This window comes from Syngnathus acus, chromosome 4 (assembly GCF_901709675.1).
Source record: "Syngnathus acus chromosome 4, fSynAcu1.2, whole genome shotgun sequence".
Taxonomy (NCBI): domain Eukaryota; kingdom Metazoa; phylum Chordata; class Actinopteri; order Syngnathiformes; family Syngnathidae; genus Syngnathus; species Syngnathus acus.
The window spans coordinates 10,462,068-10,478,120 of record NC_051090.1 but is presented as its reverse complement, the minus strand read 5'-3'; the positions used below and the strand labels follow the sequence as shown (position 1 = coordinate 10,478,120).

Below are 16,053 nucleotides of genomic sequence, written 5' to 3'. Positions count from 1 at the left end.
ATGTGTATCTGCGTTGGCGTGAGTGCGGGCGCGTGCACAGGCATGTGTGTGCGTGCGCGTGCGTATTTGACGACAGCAAGCCTAATGGGAGTGAGCTTAACTTCGTATTGCCTTGCCACATATCTGATTACTGGCACCAGTAATTTTCTCTCCTCAATAAGGAAGAAATTGGATAGGATGAATGAAATTTGGCTGTCATATTGCAATGATGGTGCAGCAGGGAGATTATGTGTTTCACATAATCGTTCATCATTTCTCAACCAGTGTTCAGGCTTAGCATAATGGAATTTGTAAACTGGTTTAAATCGGAACGTGAGGAGGGCCCACTATCAGGCAGACCAAGTGGAATGTGTTCGCCCTGGAATGACACACACACACACGCACACACGCACACACACACACACACACACACACGCACACACACACACACACGATTCATTCAAAGCCAGTTGTTCACTCTGGCTCTTCAGAGTGAAAATATCACAAAAATTGGCATAACATGTACAGTACACACGTGGCGGTAAATCAGTGACAAATACAATGACTTGAACATGTTTTAGAAGCCGTATAACATGCTTTCACTTGCCAATATGTGCATATAACAACTCTGCTAGTTATTTGCGGATATAATTGATCTGTAATTATTTAAATTCTAATTTTGAGGAATTTTAAAGGAAAGTTGAACCCTCTGTGGCAATGCTGTGCTTAAGGTAAATCAAATCATTTAGTTATTATAGTCCGTACCATTAGTCTTTGATTCTCGGCGAATCTCTTGTGAGCTAAGTACTGAATAAACCTAATTTAATTAAAATACGAGGGGTGTGTTGGCCCGTGTCTTTGGATTCCGTCTGCTTTCCCAATATTGTTCTCTGGTTTAGTGTCTCGTGGGTGGCAAATCAGGATTAACATGACTTCACTGTCCACATTCAGCAAGAGGATTGATTACCCAGGAGGTGAGCTCATGGCCACTAGGTGTCACAGTGGTTGTTTGGGACTGATTAGCTTGCTAGACTGAAACCTGATTTGGGGTAGCTCAAAATACCCTAGAGCGGCACGGTGGTGAACTGGTTAGCACGTCCGCCTCACAGTACAGAGGTTGTGGGTTTGATTCTGGGTCCATCCTTCCTGTGTGGAGTTTGCATGTACTCCCTGTGCTTTCGTGGGATTCCGCCGGGTACTCCCACATTGCAAAGATAAGCATGGTAGGCCGATTGATCGGTCCAAATTGCCTCTAGGTGTGAGTGCAAATGATTGTTCGTCTGTGTGTGTGTGTGCCCTGTGATTGGTTGGCAACCAGTTCAGGGTGTCTCCCGCAATAACATAAACTGATTATGTCAAATAGGGGGCCGCAAAATATCATCCTGTGGGCCACAGACAGCCCTGGAGCCGCCTATTTGAGACCTCTGTCCTAAACCCAGCGGCTTGATTATGACATGTATGTAATATTTACTGAACTGCTATTCAATTATTAAAGAAAAGTATCTTCATTAACTTGTCTTTATTTTGTTAGAAGCTGTTGTGTGCTTTAGCTGGCAACCGTGTGTGATATAGATTTATATGATCATTTTAAAAATATGCAATTTCTTGAACCAGATTGAGGAAATTCGGCGTCATAATATAATAATAGTAATTGTTGCAGTTATTTATTGACATGCTAGTGCTTTAACGAGCACCTGTCATCCCAGCATCCTTTGCGTGTCCAATATGGAAGAACTGGAGGTGGAGGTTCGTGGCTCCAACGGGGCTTATTACAAGGTAAATATCGGCTTGTTAACATGCTACTACCTTATCACGACGTTCTACGTTGCTCTGCGTGAGCTGAAACCCCGAGGACGGATTTTTGCGACAGGTTCTAACGCTTAATGTTTGCTAGCAACCGGCATTAGCTTTGCTAGCTGCAGTTAGCAAGCTAAGCTAGTAGCCCGGCCGCCGAATCTTCGTCATTTCTTCGACATCTTCTTTGGGCCAGAACGGCCAAGAAACAATTACAGTCGGCAGGCTCGCCTTTATTTCCCCCCCGCTTGACATTTTTCAACCGTGCTATTTAACTGTGTTTTTAAGTTGGCCAACTTTTAGCCGCTGACGTCAAAGAATGAAGTCACAGAGGAGTTTGGACGTGCTCGGTGGATTACGTTGACATTTGGGGCTAACGGAAGCGCCGTCGGTTCTTCTCAATGTGCACCATAGCGTCGTGAAAGCAGGATTGTTGATTCGGAATAGAGTAATTTTAAGCGCTAAGACTGCAGCCCTCTCTTGTTCGATAACCGTCGAAGCTTTTTTTTTTTTTTTTTTTTTTTTTAATTATTGTTATTTTTCTACGTGTGAGCCAGTTGCTCCTTGTCAGTCATGAGCAGCTGACGGAAGAGGGGATGGTCACTGATACTGAAACCTTCAAAGCTATTTCTAGACGAGCTGCCAGAGTAAAATTGCCACCCCACTTGCATGGCTACCCCTGCCCAGTTGTGCTCCAACTGATCACTAAACTTTGATCAGTTTCATTCAACCCGGATAAAAAGTTATTTTAGTCGAACTAGAACATTCCTCCTCCCATCCATATGTTCACTGAGAAAAAGAATAAAAGTCCAGAATACCAGACTTGACAATTCAATGCTAAAGTATTTAATTCCTTGGCTCACTGGCTTGTTATCATGTCCAAAAACATGTATGTAAAAGATTTCTCATTTGCCCCGACGTGTAAATATTGTGAACTGAGTGTATGCCCACCTCCAAATTAATGAATTTGTTGAGCAGTGTAAGCTGTTTTGATCTTCTTTTGTTAATCTTATTGAGCGTGTGTTCTGCATCCCCGGGGTGTGTTACGTCACACGTAAACAACTTCAAATTATGTTTTATTTTTTGGAACAATTTTGATTGACAAAAGATTCAAAGGCAAACAGTTTGGATGAATTCAAACAACTACTCTCAGGATACAAATTAGAATACTTTTGATCAAATAAAAAGGAGCATACTAAACACTTTAGAACAGTGGTTCTTAACCTTGTTGGAGGTACCGAACCCCACCAGTTTCATTTGCGCATTCACCAAACCCCTCTTTAGCGAAAAAAAAAAATTAAAATTCAAGATATAAATGTTTTTTTACTGGTGCACAAACTGAGCCGTGCATGGATATCACCTAGTTCAAAGAACAAAACCAACACGTTGCATGAACTCACAACAAATGACATACCTGCAAATCAGTGTGACTTCTCCTGTTGCCTTGACGAGACCAGTTCAGATATGCGTCATCACGAATTTACACGATAAATCAGGTGTGTTCTGACCTTCGCAGTGAATGCTCTGTCGAACCCCTGAGACCGACTCACCAAACCCCTAGGGTTCGATCAAACCCAGGTTAAGAACCACTGCTTTAAAACAATTGAAGAAAGAACCATTTCTAAAGACAATTTGTTCATATCAAGTTTTATTCTTACTGAGTGACGTATTGATGCGCGTTTCTATTTTTCAAGGGCTTCGTTAAAGACATCCACAATGACTCTCTCACCGTTGCCTTTGAGAACAAGTGAGTTTGCAAGTTTTGGGTGTCCTGTTTTGAAAACGCTCACTGCACTCGTCATCGGCCACATAATTGTTTTATTTTCAGTTGGCAACCCGAGCGCCAGGTGCCCTTCGGTGACGTGCGTATGCCACCGCCCGCCGATGCCAAGAAAGAGATCCGAGAGGGTGAGGAGGTGGAGGTATGCACGAATCACTCGCATTTAGTTTTCTTTTTTCCCGCTTTTGTGGCCTGTAAGTGTGTTGGTCTTATTTTTTGGCAGATCCTTTCCCGCGCCAATGATCTAGAACCTTGCGGCTGGTGGCTGGCTAAAGTCTGCATGACCAAAGGCGACGTGAGTCTTGCCTGACTGAATAGGACCCGATTTGCGGCGTTGCCAAAAACGGGCAGGACGATTGATCAATTAAAATATCCGTGAGTTGTTTTCTTGAATCGCTTTGCCCATTTTCTTGTTTTCCAGTTCTTTGTTATCGAATATGCGGCCAGCGATGCCACCTACAACGAGATTGTGACATTCGAACGCTTGCGCCCGGTCAACACCAACAAGGCCATCACCGACAATTACTTTCACAAGTGCACCGTCGCTGTTCCGCAAGATCTCCAAGAAGCGTGAGTGCCAGAGTACTTCCGGGTGAAACTGAAAAGGAATGTACCGAGGACACATTTTTGGATGTTGATGCGCTGATCCATGTCAGGTGTCAGACGGACAACGCCCATAAAGAGTTTAAGAAAGCCGTCGGAGCATGTCAAGTCTCTTACTGTCCCGAGACCAGCGAGCTGCTCATTGTGGTAACCAGCTGTCTTCCCTTCGCTCGTACTCATGAAAACATCAATTTCAGTTGACCTCCTCTCCTCTAACAATGCCTAGGCTGGTAATGTAGTTGTTTTTTTCTGCTTGTAGTCTACCAACGAGTCAACAGCAAAGCGCGTCTCTTTGCTGAGTGACATGCACCTTCGCAGCCTCCGAACCAAAGTGATGCTCATGTCTCGCAACCAAGAAGCGACAAAACATCTCGAGGTAGCGTTGCGGCGAGCGTTGGAGAAGGCTGAAGAATTTGGACGCTTCTGTTGACTTGACTAAAGTTGCTTATCGACTGTGCGCTTAGAATTCCAGACACCTAGTGTCGTCCTTCCAAGAAGAGTTTGCGGTGAGGACTGATTTGATGGGGCTGGCCATCGGCAGTCACGGCTCCAACATTCAGCAAGCGCGTAAAGTCGCGGGCGTCACCGCCATCGATTTGGATGAAGAGACCGGGACCTTCAGAATTTATGGAGAGGTCCACTTCTTCTCACATAATTGCTTGTTTGTATGCGTGAGCAGCGCAGATTTAGTTCTCATTCCGGCGTGCAGTCGGCGTGCGGCTTTTGACATCTGAATGTTTGCACATTTCTTTCCCTTGTTGGTTTGCGCATAGCGAAGCTCTCGTGCTTGGTTTTTCAGACGGCAGAAGCAGTGAAAAAGGCAAGGAACTACCTGGAGTTTCTGGAGGATTCTGTCCAAGTACCAAGAAACCTTGTCGGTATGTAAACATGCTTAGAAATGCATATTTGACTCACGTCCCCCCCTTTGAGAATCATGCATACTTTGGGTAGCATTTGTAAAATAAGCTCCTCCCACTTATCAGACAGTACCGTAGTGTCCGAAGGACATCTTTGAAATCTCGCAATTTATTTGAATACCCCTCTAAAGCAAAACTATTGCGGTGAGATTTTAAATTGCTCTCTGTCCTCAGGTAAAGTCATTGGTAAGAGCGGAAAAGTTATTCAGGAGATTGTGGACAAGTCTGGAGTGGTGCGGGTCAGGATAGAAGGGGACAATGACAACAAGCAACCTCGACAGGAAGTGAGCTGCTTTTTTAAAATTTGCTCCTCCTCACAAACCAAAGGTTTCTTACCAACACGGGTTTGCCGTGACATTGACTGCCCAATACTGACCTGCACGTTGTTTTTCTTTGCTTTTGTTGACACAGGGAATGGTCCCCTTCACCTTTGTCGGTACTAAGGAGAGTATTGGCAATGTCCAGGTCTTGCTGGAGTACCACATCTCTTACCTCAATGTAAGAACGTGCGTGCGTTTGTGAGTGCGTCCTGGATTTGCCATATTTATTTTCAATTTTGTAAATGAATCCTTTTTCAAATCTGTGTTAAAAAGGCTTGTTTCCACCAGATGATTTTCTGGCTGAATGTTGTGAAATGACACCAGCAGCCAAATGTCTCTCCATGTAGCTCGACATTAAATTGTGGAAATAAAACTGTAGTGTAGCCAGTGGAAATATCGACAACGTCACCCCTAGGGATCTGGTTGAGGGGGTTCTGCTAGTTGTTAGCAGTTTGATCCATTATTTTTATTGATTAATTTATTTTAATATCTGCAACAATCAGTGTTAAACCAGCACTTTTTGGTGCATCCTCCCTTCCTTCCTTTGGATTTATTGCTTGGCTTTTTCATTTACCTCCGCATCCCTTTGGCATTGTGTCTTTTGCTATTTGCATGTGGTGTGCCACGTTGGCATTTCACCACGTAGGACATGATGGAGCTCCTCACGCAGAGCCGGCAGCTAGAGGAAGAGCTGAGAAAGATTGGCGATAACGCGCAGGAACGCATCCTAGCACGATTAAGTGGCACAGCATGTGTAGATGTGTGCATGATGAGTTTGTAACGTTTGTAAAGTGCCTTTGTTTTTTTTTTTCTTAAATTCAGCGCTTTGCCTCATTGTCCCTTTGTCATCCAACTAGGAGGTTGAGCAACTTCGTCTGGAGCGGATGCAGATTGACGAACAGTTGCGTCAGCTCACGCAGGGCCACCGGCCCGGAGAGAGGGAGAGAGGAGAGAGGGGCGAGCGAGGAGGCGAACGAGGCGGCGAGCGAGGCGGCGAGCGAGGTGGCGGATACAACACGGACGGCAGCGCCAACGCTTCGTCGTCATCCTCGCACGTCGGCCGCTCCTACAACAGTCGAGGGCGCGGGCGCAGAGGCCACGGCTACGGCGCCGGTTACGGTAGGCACTCGAATCTCCTGTCTGCCATCTGACCATATCTGTAGAGATTTCTGCTCTATCAGCATCGAAGCACATTTTTGTCTCGATGGCGGTCACGTTTGCACATGACCCCTTACGCAATCGACTCTACTCAATTGGCCGCCAGGCACCAACTCTGAGCACTCCAACGCATCCGAGACTGACTCGGAGCGTCGAGATGAAGTCGGCGACTGGTCTCAGGCTGCTGACGAGCAAATGAGGCGAGTAGATGAACACGTTCTACTGGTGTTTTAGTTGGCAAATATATCATTTCAGATGTACAATTGTTTTTCCATTTTATTTCGTACCATTCTGGAATCTCCTGAAATTCCTGATGGCCACCTTCACCTGATTCTGGCGGGTTTAATTTTTAAATCTCACGTTTCACCATTGCATGTTCCCATGAAGTTTTCAAAACATTGGGTTGCATTTTCTTTTTCCATAACTTTTCAAGGACCTCTAAGAATGATTTCCATTACTGCGAGATTTCACCACAGTCTTTCAGTCGAACAACTCTCGATTCAGATTCTTGATTGAGTAAATTGATCCATTGGTTGGCCTCCTTGCAGGGAAAGAGGTCCGCGTCCACAGAGGGATGGCCGCAGGAGACCGGGACCCGGCAGAGGACGAGGAGGGCGAGGAAGAGGAGGCGGATACAATAACAGTGCAGGTAAATGCGCGTCAAAATTTTGCTCCTGCTCAGCAACATTGTAATGTGAAAGAAGCTGATGCCTTTGCAGCGGGGCCCCGCGGCGATGCCACGGAGACGGACCAGACCGCCGACACAGATGCGAGCGAGTCCAACTTGCTCACCACCCGCCAGCGGCGTTCTCGACGACGCAGGACGGACGAGGAAGCCACCATGATGGACGGCATGAGCGAGTCGGACAACGCCTCCATGAGCGAAAATGGAATCGGTACGCAAGTCTTTAAATGTGTGACGATTTCCCGTCTGTTAGTTTTTCTTTGCTTTCTATACGACTTTGAAAAAATAAACACTTAGCTTGCGGCTTCATGTAAAATGAGCCAGCTCGGAGCAAGACAAACGGCTTGCCCGAACGCCGTGTTTAGCATGAACTCCCTCTCGCCACCCTCAGATGAGGCCGAAGCTCAACCGCAGCGTCGCAATCGTAGTCGGCGACGTCGCGCTCACCTGCCTGACGACAGGCAGCCAGGTAACCCGTGACGTCTGCGCAAAAGTTTTGTTTGACGCGTCCTTTCCAAACTAATCACATAAACACATTTGTGATGATACTACTTTGCCGTTTCCTGGGAGCTTGCACATAATCACTGAATGTGGCTGCCTTTTGTTTTGAAAAAATATTTTTAACCTCTCGGCATTCTCCTCCTCAGCACTTGCAAGACCTTCACTAATAATGTTTTTGCAACGGTTGTCTGGCTGCCGTTTCCTCTGACACACTCAAGTGGTGTGTCTCAAGAGCATGCGCTTTTCATTGCCTTTAGACTGCATGGGTAGAAAAAAAACCAACCTTCAGACAGAACTTCTATGTGATGGTTTTATCAGGGATAAACTCAAGACTTGTTTTTTTTTTTTCATTATTCAATTTTAAGTTTAATTAAAGACTAACCTCCACATGTTCCTATAGTCAATAAAGTATAAGGAACCTTGATGGTTCAAATGTACTAAATAGAGCCATCACAATATTGTGACATACAGAAAATTCCTTTCGAAAGCTTCATCCTGTAATCCTAAAGTTTAAAACATCAAACGATTGAGTGGTCGTCACACAATCGAGGCGAGTGAGTGAAGTCAGGTTCCTCTTTTCCGGCATGTTCCGTATGCTCAGCTCGCGACTGTCCAAATAAGCGCCCGAAGGCTCACTCCTTCCTGGACGTCGATGGCCAATCACTCGTCTCATCTGCTCTGTGCGCAGTGACGGTGGCCGACTTGATGTCCCGGGCCGACTCTCAGAGCAGACGGATGCCGTCGCCCAAGGAGGCCCACGTCAACCAGGATGAGGTTTCACACTACAATCTTTTTTCCTTTGGCGGCAAATTGCTTACCGAGCATCCAGTCCTGCCTTCAAAGCGGGGTTTGAGCTTTGGCCATTATGTGATGAGTTTTTATTTCATTTTCTTTCTCCTCCAGGGTCAGGGGGACACCAGAGCAGAGCACAGCCCCGAGGCTCCCTCCATGACCACCAACGGTTCCGACAACGGCGACACCCAAGAGGACCCGGGCTCCACTGAGGGGGTAACCAAAGTCCCGGACAAAGGTGACCAGGACCCCAAACCTGTTGTCAATGGCCTCTCCTAGTCAAATCCCGAAACATGGTTTCCAATTTTTCAGCTAATCTGGCTGGTATTGTTTGAAATCTCCTGCTTTTGTGTGAATCTCTGTTTTTAATGCAGAAAGAACTGTCCCCTATTCCCCCCCCCCCCCCCCCCCCCTTTTTTTTTTTTTAAACTTTGAAATTTGAAGCGGTGTACATTTAGCGGTCTGTATTCCCGCCACATCTTTACACTCTTGTCCTGCTATCCACGCGGTTCGTCTTTTTACAGTAGTTCTTCCTGCATAAGCTGGCCAAAGACGCGCACTGCGATTATGTAAATGTTCATTTTCACTCGCAAGGATGACTGTGAATGCAGTACCTGGAAGTAGTCAGGGATTCCACTCCAACCCACCCTGTGGTATGAATGCCGGTCTTATTTTCGGGTGACATTTTAGCAGTTTTTTTTTTTTCTTTTAATGTCCGCCTTTATCGGGTGGACTTCCCAAACATTTTCTGGACATTTTGGTGCATCTTAAGTTGCTATACCACAGTCGAGCGGATGAATTGGAAGCCCTGCATACTTGACATTGACGTGATCAGCTGTCGTGCCTTGAGAATAGTTTGAACATGATGCCTAAAACGCACAATATCTGAAACCTTTTCACGTGTTTGATGGTGGTTTGCCTACCACAGTTGGACCAGATGAGCCCATGTTTTTTTTTTTTTTTTTTTTTTTTTTTTATAAAAACGCTCTCTTGCCACTGTGAAGCGACAAAAAGCAACAACCACTAAAGACCCCGAAAAGTCACTCAGATATCTGTTCTTAATGTTTGTTGAGTTTGGCATAGCTGCTTTCTCTTTTTCAATATGCAACCACTTTGTTTGTGAGGAAATGTTACAGCGTACCTGGAAAAGAAACCTTGGAGTCATTTCCTTTGCACTGAAACATCGTTTTCTGTTAAGAGTTAATTGTAGTTGGAAACTGCCTTGTGTGCTCAACACAGATGTAGCCGATTTTTTTTGTTTGTTTGTTTGTTTGGCTGGAAACTGATTGACTGTTTCCCCAAAAGGCTTATTTATTTTAAAAATGTACAGTATTTAAAAAAACACAAATAAAAAAAAAAAACATCTCTACTCTAAACGTACATGAGAGGACATGATAAATTTGGACTACTGAGTTATGGCAGTGCATGTTTTTCTGTTGGATGGGCAACAGTATTTTGATTTTTTTTCTAAAGGATCATTCTGGTTGGTTGATGTGCAATATGTTTTGTATGCAGGTAGTTCTTAAATAAACTTGATCTTTCATGTAGATCACCAAACCAAACTGTGTACTCTTATAAACAGAGGAACATCAATGAATGGGACATTGAGAATCTTGAGTCATACTGAACCTAAAAATCACAAAACAAGAAAGCTCTATTTACAATGTCATTTATTTGAAAAGTCCATAAACTATCGCTCAAGTGCAACAATATGAATAATGTTGTAGCTGCTTGGTTCAGTCTTCTCACTTCTTTGCTTGACTCTCAATTAGATCTTTAGCCTCGTTAATCTTGGCTGCTAGGTAGGGAGAGCCACCTGCAAGAACATAAGAATATTTGTGAAGCGCAAACTTGGAATCCTTGAGCTCACGCTAAGAGCGCTCTCCAGGAAAAAAGGTTAAGCTTTTCACCAACCTCTGTCTGGGTGGTTTAGTATCATCAGTCTTAAGTGGGCTCCACGGACCTTATTCCAACTGGTAGTGGGACTGAAAGACATAGTCGTTTTGGCATATAGCCTCATGCAAAGCAAGACTAAATGTTAAAGACTTCGCATACCTGACACCTAATATCAATGCAGCTTCTCTGTTGGTCATCTTTGGTTCAAAACCACCTCGATAGTAACCCTGTCCAAAGGCCTACAATATATATGCACATTTGTAAAGACTTTTATCCTCAAATCAAAATCATAAATGTCCATGAGCACTACAGCAGGAGCCTACAACAGTAATCCATCAGCCAGGTCAGTGTCTTTTATTTTATTTTTTTAATTGTATAATACAGTGATGCTTCGGACAGGTCGAGGACAATTTGTACCTTGCACCTGCCAATGAAGTATCACCTAATCAAAACAAATACGTCATACAGAAATACATTTTAATTATAATGAGCCTCACAGTCTTGGGGAAGCTCTGAATGGCCTGTTTGACTTCGGGCTGCATCTGCTTGATGGCCTGCATAACAGAGCGACCTGGTGAGGAAATGGAGAAGGCCATACCAGGGTCAAGGGCGCAAAAAACAAACTTAAGGGACTTAACAAGAGTGCACTTCCAGTACTTGCCTACAAATCCAGCTGCAGCCAAAGCTAGCCCCGCTGCCACCACGGAACTGGCCTAATCGAGTGTACACCGGCAGCAAGTAAAAATCACGACAAAGTACGAAATGTCAATGCATACAAAAAAATTCTCAAAATGTAAGTACAGCGCACGCATGCACAAATAGATATTTTAGTCGAAACCGAATTTGTCGTTCGCGTTGGATAGCACACTCGAACGAAGCCTACGTTAGCCCAGCCATCTCGTCGAGGCATTTCTTAACGTTACAATAAAGGGGTCTCCCCCGTTCTAGTAAGTAATAAATATGAAGTTATACTCGCCATTTAGGTGTATGTTTTGTTACAAACCGATGAAGGTAATCACTTTTGACCTCATGTTTGCCCGCGTCTGTTTGTGTCGGAAATTGTGACTAAGTGACGTAAAAAGCCGGCGACCAAAGTCTGTCGCAGAGATGATCGATAAGTTCACAAAGTAAAATGTTTAAAATAATTTTAAAACTAGCTTGTACTATTACGAAACAAGCAAAGTCTGAAATTGTTTGGGACTTTCAAACATTTATTCACTTGGCACACATTGACAAATATTTTTTTTCATGCAATACATATTTGAACAAATTAGTATTTCGTACTGCTAACAATTTACAGTATCAAATATGAACGGCCATACAACAAATTTCACAGATGTTGATTAAAAGCACAACTGACAGTGGTCAATAGAAAAGTATTTACAAAATACAGCAGAGAAGTGTGGCCATGAAGTTATTAGTTTAGGGCTTACAATGTCGAATCATGAAGAGAATTCAACGCAAAGTCTGTCGAGTGTGCGACGTGAGGTTGGTCCTCAGTCCACCTCTTCAACGACGGGCCCCTGGGTGCCAGCTCGCGCCTGTGCCCTGCAACCTTCGGAGGGCCCCGCCCCCTGATACAGCTTGCTGATGATCGGCTGGCACACTTGTTCCAGCTCCCTTTGCTTGTGCTGGAACTCGTCTCTGTCGGCCAGCTGGTTGTTCTCCAGCCAGCAGAGGGTCTGCTCGCACTTGTCCGTCAGTGTCTTCTTGTCCTCCTCGCTCAAGCGGGCCGCCAGCTTCTCGTCCTGAACGCTGCTCTTCACGTTGAAGATGAACGCCTCCAGAGTGTTCTTGGCAGCAATCTTGTCGCGCTGCAGGTCATCCTCAGCTTTGTACTTTTGGGCGTCACCCACCATCTTCTCGATCTCCTCTCTGCTCAGACGGCCTTTGTCATTGGTGATGGTGATTTTGTTCTCCTTGCCGGTGCTTTTGTCTACTGCAGAAACGTTCAAGATGCCGTTGGCATCCACGTCGAAAGTGACCTCGATCTGCGGCACGCCTCGTGGCGCTGGCGGGATTCCACTCAGCTCAAACTTTCCCAGAAGGTTGTTGTCTTTGGCCATGGCTCTCTCGCCCTCCAAGACCTGGACGAGGACGTCGGACTGGTTGTCGGAGTAGGTGCTGAAGATTTGCGTTTGCTTGGTGGGAATGGTAGTGTTGCGTTTGATGAGCGGCGTCATGACACCTCCGGCGGTCTCGATGCCCAGCGACAGCGGCGCCACATCCAGTAGCAACAGGTCCTGGACATTGCCTGAGGTGTCCCCCGTGAGGATGGCGGCCTGGACGGCTGCGCCGTAAGCCACCGCCTCATCTGGATTGATGCTCTTGTTCAGCTCCTTGCCGTTGAAAAAGTCCTGTAGGAGCTTCTGGATTCTCGGGATCCGGGTGGAGCCGCCGACAAGAACCACATCGTGGATCTGGCCCTTATCCATCTTGGCGTCCCTCAGGGCTTTCTCGATCGGCTCCAGGGTTCCCCTGAACAGGTCAGCGCACAGCTCGTCAAAGCGAGCCCTGGTAATGGAGGTGTAGAAGTCGATGCCCTCAAAGAGGGAGTCGATCTCTACGTTGGCCTGGGAGCTGGAGGACAGCGTCCTCTTGGCCCTCTCGCAGGCGGTGCGCAGCCTCCGCAAGGCCCTCTTGTTCTGGCTGATGTCTTTCTTGTGCTTCCTCTTGAACTCGGCCGCAAAGTGCTCCACCATGCGGTTGTCAAAGTCTTCTCCGCCCAGATGCGTATCCCCAGCGGTGGCTTTGACCTCAAAGATGCCATCCTCGATAGTCAGGATGGACACGTCGAAGGTGCCGCCGCCCAGATCGAAGATGAGGACGTTGCGTTCTCCTGACCGGCCTTTGTCCAGACCGTAGGCGATGGCCGCAGCTGTGGGCTCATTGATGATCCTTAGGATGTTCAATCCCGCGATGACGCCCGCGTCTTTGGTGGCCTGCCGTTGAGAGTCATTGAAGTAGGCGGGCACCGTTACCACGGCATCTGTCACCCGTTGACCCAGATAGGCTTCGGCCGTCTCCTTCATTTTCACCAGCACCATGGAGGAGATCTCCTCTGGGTAGAAGGCTTTGTCCTCCCCTTTGTGTTGCACCTTGATTTTGGCCTTCCCTTCATTGGCGACCACCTCGAAGGGCCAGTGCTTCCTGTCTGCTTGCACCACCGGATCGTCAAACCTCCTTCCGATCAGTCTCTTTGCGTCAAACACTGTGTTGCCGGGGTTCAATGCAACCTGGTTCTTGGCGGCCTCACCGATCAGCCTCTCTGTGTCGGTGAACGCCACATAGCTGGGCGTGGTTCTGTTGCCCTGGTCGTTGGCGATGATCTCCACTTTGCCATGCTGGTAAACGCCCACGCAGGAGTACGTGGTGCCCAGGTCGATGCCGATGGCTGCGCCTTTTGCTGATACCATTTTGCTTGCTTGACTGTCAAAATGCCGACCTGTAAGGTCAAAACAGCATAACGTTAAACATTATGTTAACATGTTTCATACCACAACAACACTGCAAAAGTTCTTCATCACACATCCAAAAGAGTACTAAGTGATTCCAGGATATCAATCATAATAAACATATGATTTTTAAAGAACTGTGATGCCATATAAGACGATTAGTGCTATTTTGAACTATCATAATGATCACCGAAAGCGCCCCAGTGGTGTACAATAGTGATTATAAGGAACCAGGGATGCTGTGTAGAACCAGCTAGAAGTGCAGTCTAGAACCTCCAAGGGACCTTTATGGAAGTGTAATAAAATATGTTAAATATCACAAGATGTTGAACATTCAACAAAATAAGAAGATATTCAACACGAGTCCAAAGATGTCAACAGCCCAAAGATGTCAATGAAAGCTAGTCGAATAAAAGCGACAACTTACTTCAATGTTCGGTTTTTGCAGCTTGAGGGTCTTCTTGTCCTCTGTCTGTGAAGTCTTCTAACGTTGTGGATCTTGTGTCTTGTTAAAACTGGATGGCAGTCTCCCTCATCTACTTTTATACTCGCCGAGCTCTCACTCTGGGCGCTTCCAGACATGTCTCCGTCATTCCATTCGAGACTTTTCTCCGTCATGCCATTCGAGACTTTTCTCCGTCAAAACACGTTAGCGACATAAGTAACGTTCTGTTAATACCTTCACAATAAAGGAATACGGAAGTGATTTACGGGCCACCGGATGACCGGATAGTGCATTTATTGTGAAAGCTTTGACGGATTATACCACTAAACATTGACGTATACTTCACATAGAACACTCTGGAATTACGGAGATAAAGCGAGAACCGTGTATACGTTCTATAAAAAGTGTGCTAATTGTTGTTTTGCTGAGTGACGTTATTCATTTCAATCACGAGTGTTGTGAAAAAAATTAGTTTGATGTAGTTGTGTATATTTAATGTTATTTGAAATCCACTGATATAATAACACGACTATGGTGTGTACTCTGCGTCAATAATATGAACACAAATACAAATAACATTAATTACTAATTATAGCGAGCTGAAATTATAAAAAAATAGCCTATTTTTCCAAATCATTAACTCTCTACTCCCTAATAAATTTATTGGAATACACTTAAATAATAGAGTTCGCATGCATTGTTATACATATTTTGGGCCCAAATATCCTTAAGCCCCTAAAAATAGTTTGGTGTTTGGAACAACTTAAAAAACAAAATTCCACATGAATCCAGCCCCAGGGTTGAATTTACAACCGAGCGGCTTCAACGTTTATTGCAAAAGCTAGCTTTGACTGACATGCTTCATGTTTGTAACTACTTGTTGAAATAGGCAAATACTTGAGCAGGTAAATTGATTTAGGCCTGATATCAGTCACCATGAACAAATGACGTGACAATTCCCATTCGTGTGTAAATCTTCTCATTCCATTGAGCAACTTGTTGCATATCTCTGCTCTTCTGGTGGTAGGGCGCAACAGAACTCGCCCGTCGTGCCAGTTGGGCGGCCGAGCTCAGACGAGCAAGCTCAATCAGGCAGTTTTTTCAAACCAATTTCAAATGAGCGTTTTACCCCCTAAATCGTATGGAATTACGGCACCGCTCGCGTATGGCCAAGTCGTTGGCAAGCAGCACAAAAGCCCACAGGAAGCAGCTATTTCCGTGTGTTTTATGAACCCAAGCAAGCAATTTAATTCTTTTGTTCACTGGAGTTCTACTTCATTGATTAACAAAAGCGGAGATATATTTTTCCTCAGCCCCTTTTGAAAAGCCTGAAATGTCAAGCCTTTTAAAGGAGATTATTCTGCCCGTGTGCAATGAATAGAGCCCAGAGTAACCTTTTGTCTACAATTAAATATTCCAGCATAAATATAAAAGGAAATCAGAGATGGGGAAGATTGAGTCAGGAGAGATTGGAGAGGTAGATCCTCCGGCAGATAGCAGCAAGAGCCGAGCTCTAATTAGATATGCCAGCCAGCCAGCCAGCCTGCCTGTGAGCAGTCGCTCTCCGCAGCACGTCGAGAGAGGAGACCGCCGCAGAGAGGACAGAGGAAAGCTATCTGCTCATCTGTCCGTCCGCCGGCTTCCTCCGGGCATCTGCAAGGTATTTCTAGCCTTGGCTTTCTAATGTTTGTTTTCCCGACGCTGGAAGGAGAGAGCGAGCGAGAGAGT

At 45.5% G+C, this 16,053-nt stretch overlaps 4 protein-coding genes across 8 annotated transcripts in view; 2 read left to right on the top strand and 2 right to left on the bottom strand.

Moving 5' to 3' along the window:
• The first annotated feature begins 1,675 nt into the window (after nt 1-1,675).
• Nucleotides 1,676-10,086, top strand: fxr1 (fragile X mental retardation, autosomal homolog 1). 5 transcript variants are annotated; one of them, XM_037250437.1, is made up of 18 exons: nt 1,676-1,755; nt 3,468-3,520; nt 3,602-3,695; nt 3,777-3,848; nt 3,975-4,123; nt 4,210-4,303; nt 4,416-4,532; nt 4,621-4,791; nt 4,956-5,034; nt 5,248-5,357; nt 5,485-5,571; nt 6,251-6,512; nt 6,658-6,751; nt 7,100-7,200; nt 7,256-7,447; nt 7,628-7,705; nt 8,426-8,511; nt 8,641-10,086. In XM_037250437.1, the coding sequence occupies exons 1-18, from the start codon at nt 1,705-1,707 to the stop codon at nt 8,806-8,808; spliced, it is 2,058 nt and encodes a 685-aa protein (XP_037106332.1). In that variant the 5' UTR covers nt 1,676-1,704; the 3' UTR covers nt 8,809-10,086. The 5 variants fall into 5 exon arrangements, with proteins under 5 accessions (XP_037106332.1, XP_037106331.1, XP_037106330.1 ...); XM_037250436.1 differs by having other exon boundaries at nt 5,479-5,571; XM_037250435.1 differs by having other exon boundaries at nt 5,476-5,571.
• Nucleotides 10,087-10,181: 95 nt separating this feature from the next.
• dnajc19 (DnaJ (Hsp40) homolog, subfamily C, member 19) lies at nt 10,182-11,532 on the bottom strand. Its single transcript, XM_037250445.1, has 6 exons — nt 11,402-11,532; nt 11,087-11,138; nt 10,923-10,996; nt 10,585-10,664; nt 10,444-10,514; nt 10,182-10,345 (listed from the first exon to the last, which is right to left on the bottom strand). Exons 1-6 carry the CDS (start codon nt 11,402-11,404, stop codon nt 10,275-10,277), a joined length of 351 nt encoding a protein of 116 aa, XP_037106340.1. The 5' UTR covers nt 11,405-11,532; the 3' UTR covers nt 10,182-10,274.
• Nucleotides 11,533-11,615: 83 nt separating this feature from the next.
• LOC119122195 (heat shock 70 kDa protein 1-like) lies at nt 11,616-14,512 on the bottom strand. The gene is made up of 2 exons (XM_037250440.1): nt 14,308-14,512; nt 11,616-13,870 (listed from the first exon to the last, which is right to left on the bottom strand). The coding sequence occupies exon 2, from the start codon at nt 13,839-13,841 to the stop codon at nt 11,922-11,924; it is 1,920 nt and encodes a 639-aa protein (XP_037106335.1). The 5' UTR covers nt 13,842-13,870; nt 14,308-14,512; the 3' UTR covers nt 11,616-11,921.
• Nucleotides 14,513-15,826: 1,314 nt separating this feature from the next.
• The window catches only part of sox2 (SRY-box transcription factor 2), a 74,909-nt gene continuing 74,682 nt past the window's right edge, over nt 15,827-16,053 (top strand). Inside the window, exon 1 of the transcript XR_005097813.1 lies at nt 15,827-15,985. The gene's annotated coding sequence lies outside the window, so the exon portion shown is untranslated. The remainder of the gene's footprint in view (nt 15,986-16,053) is intronic.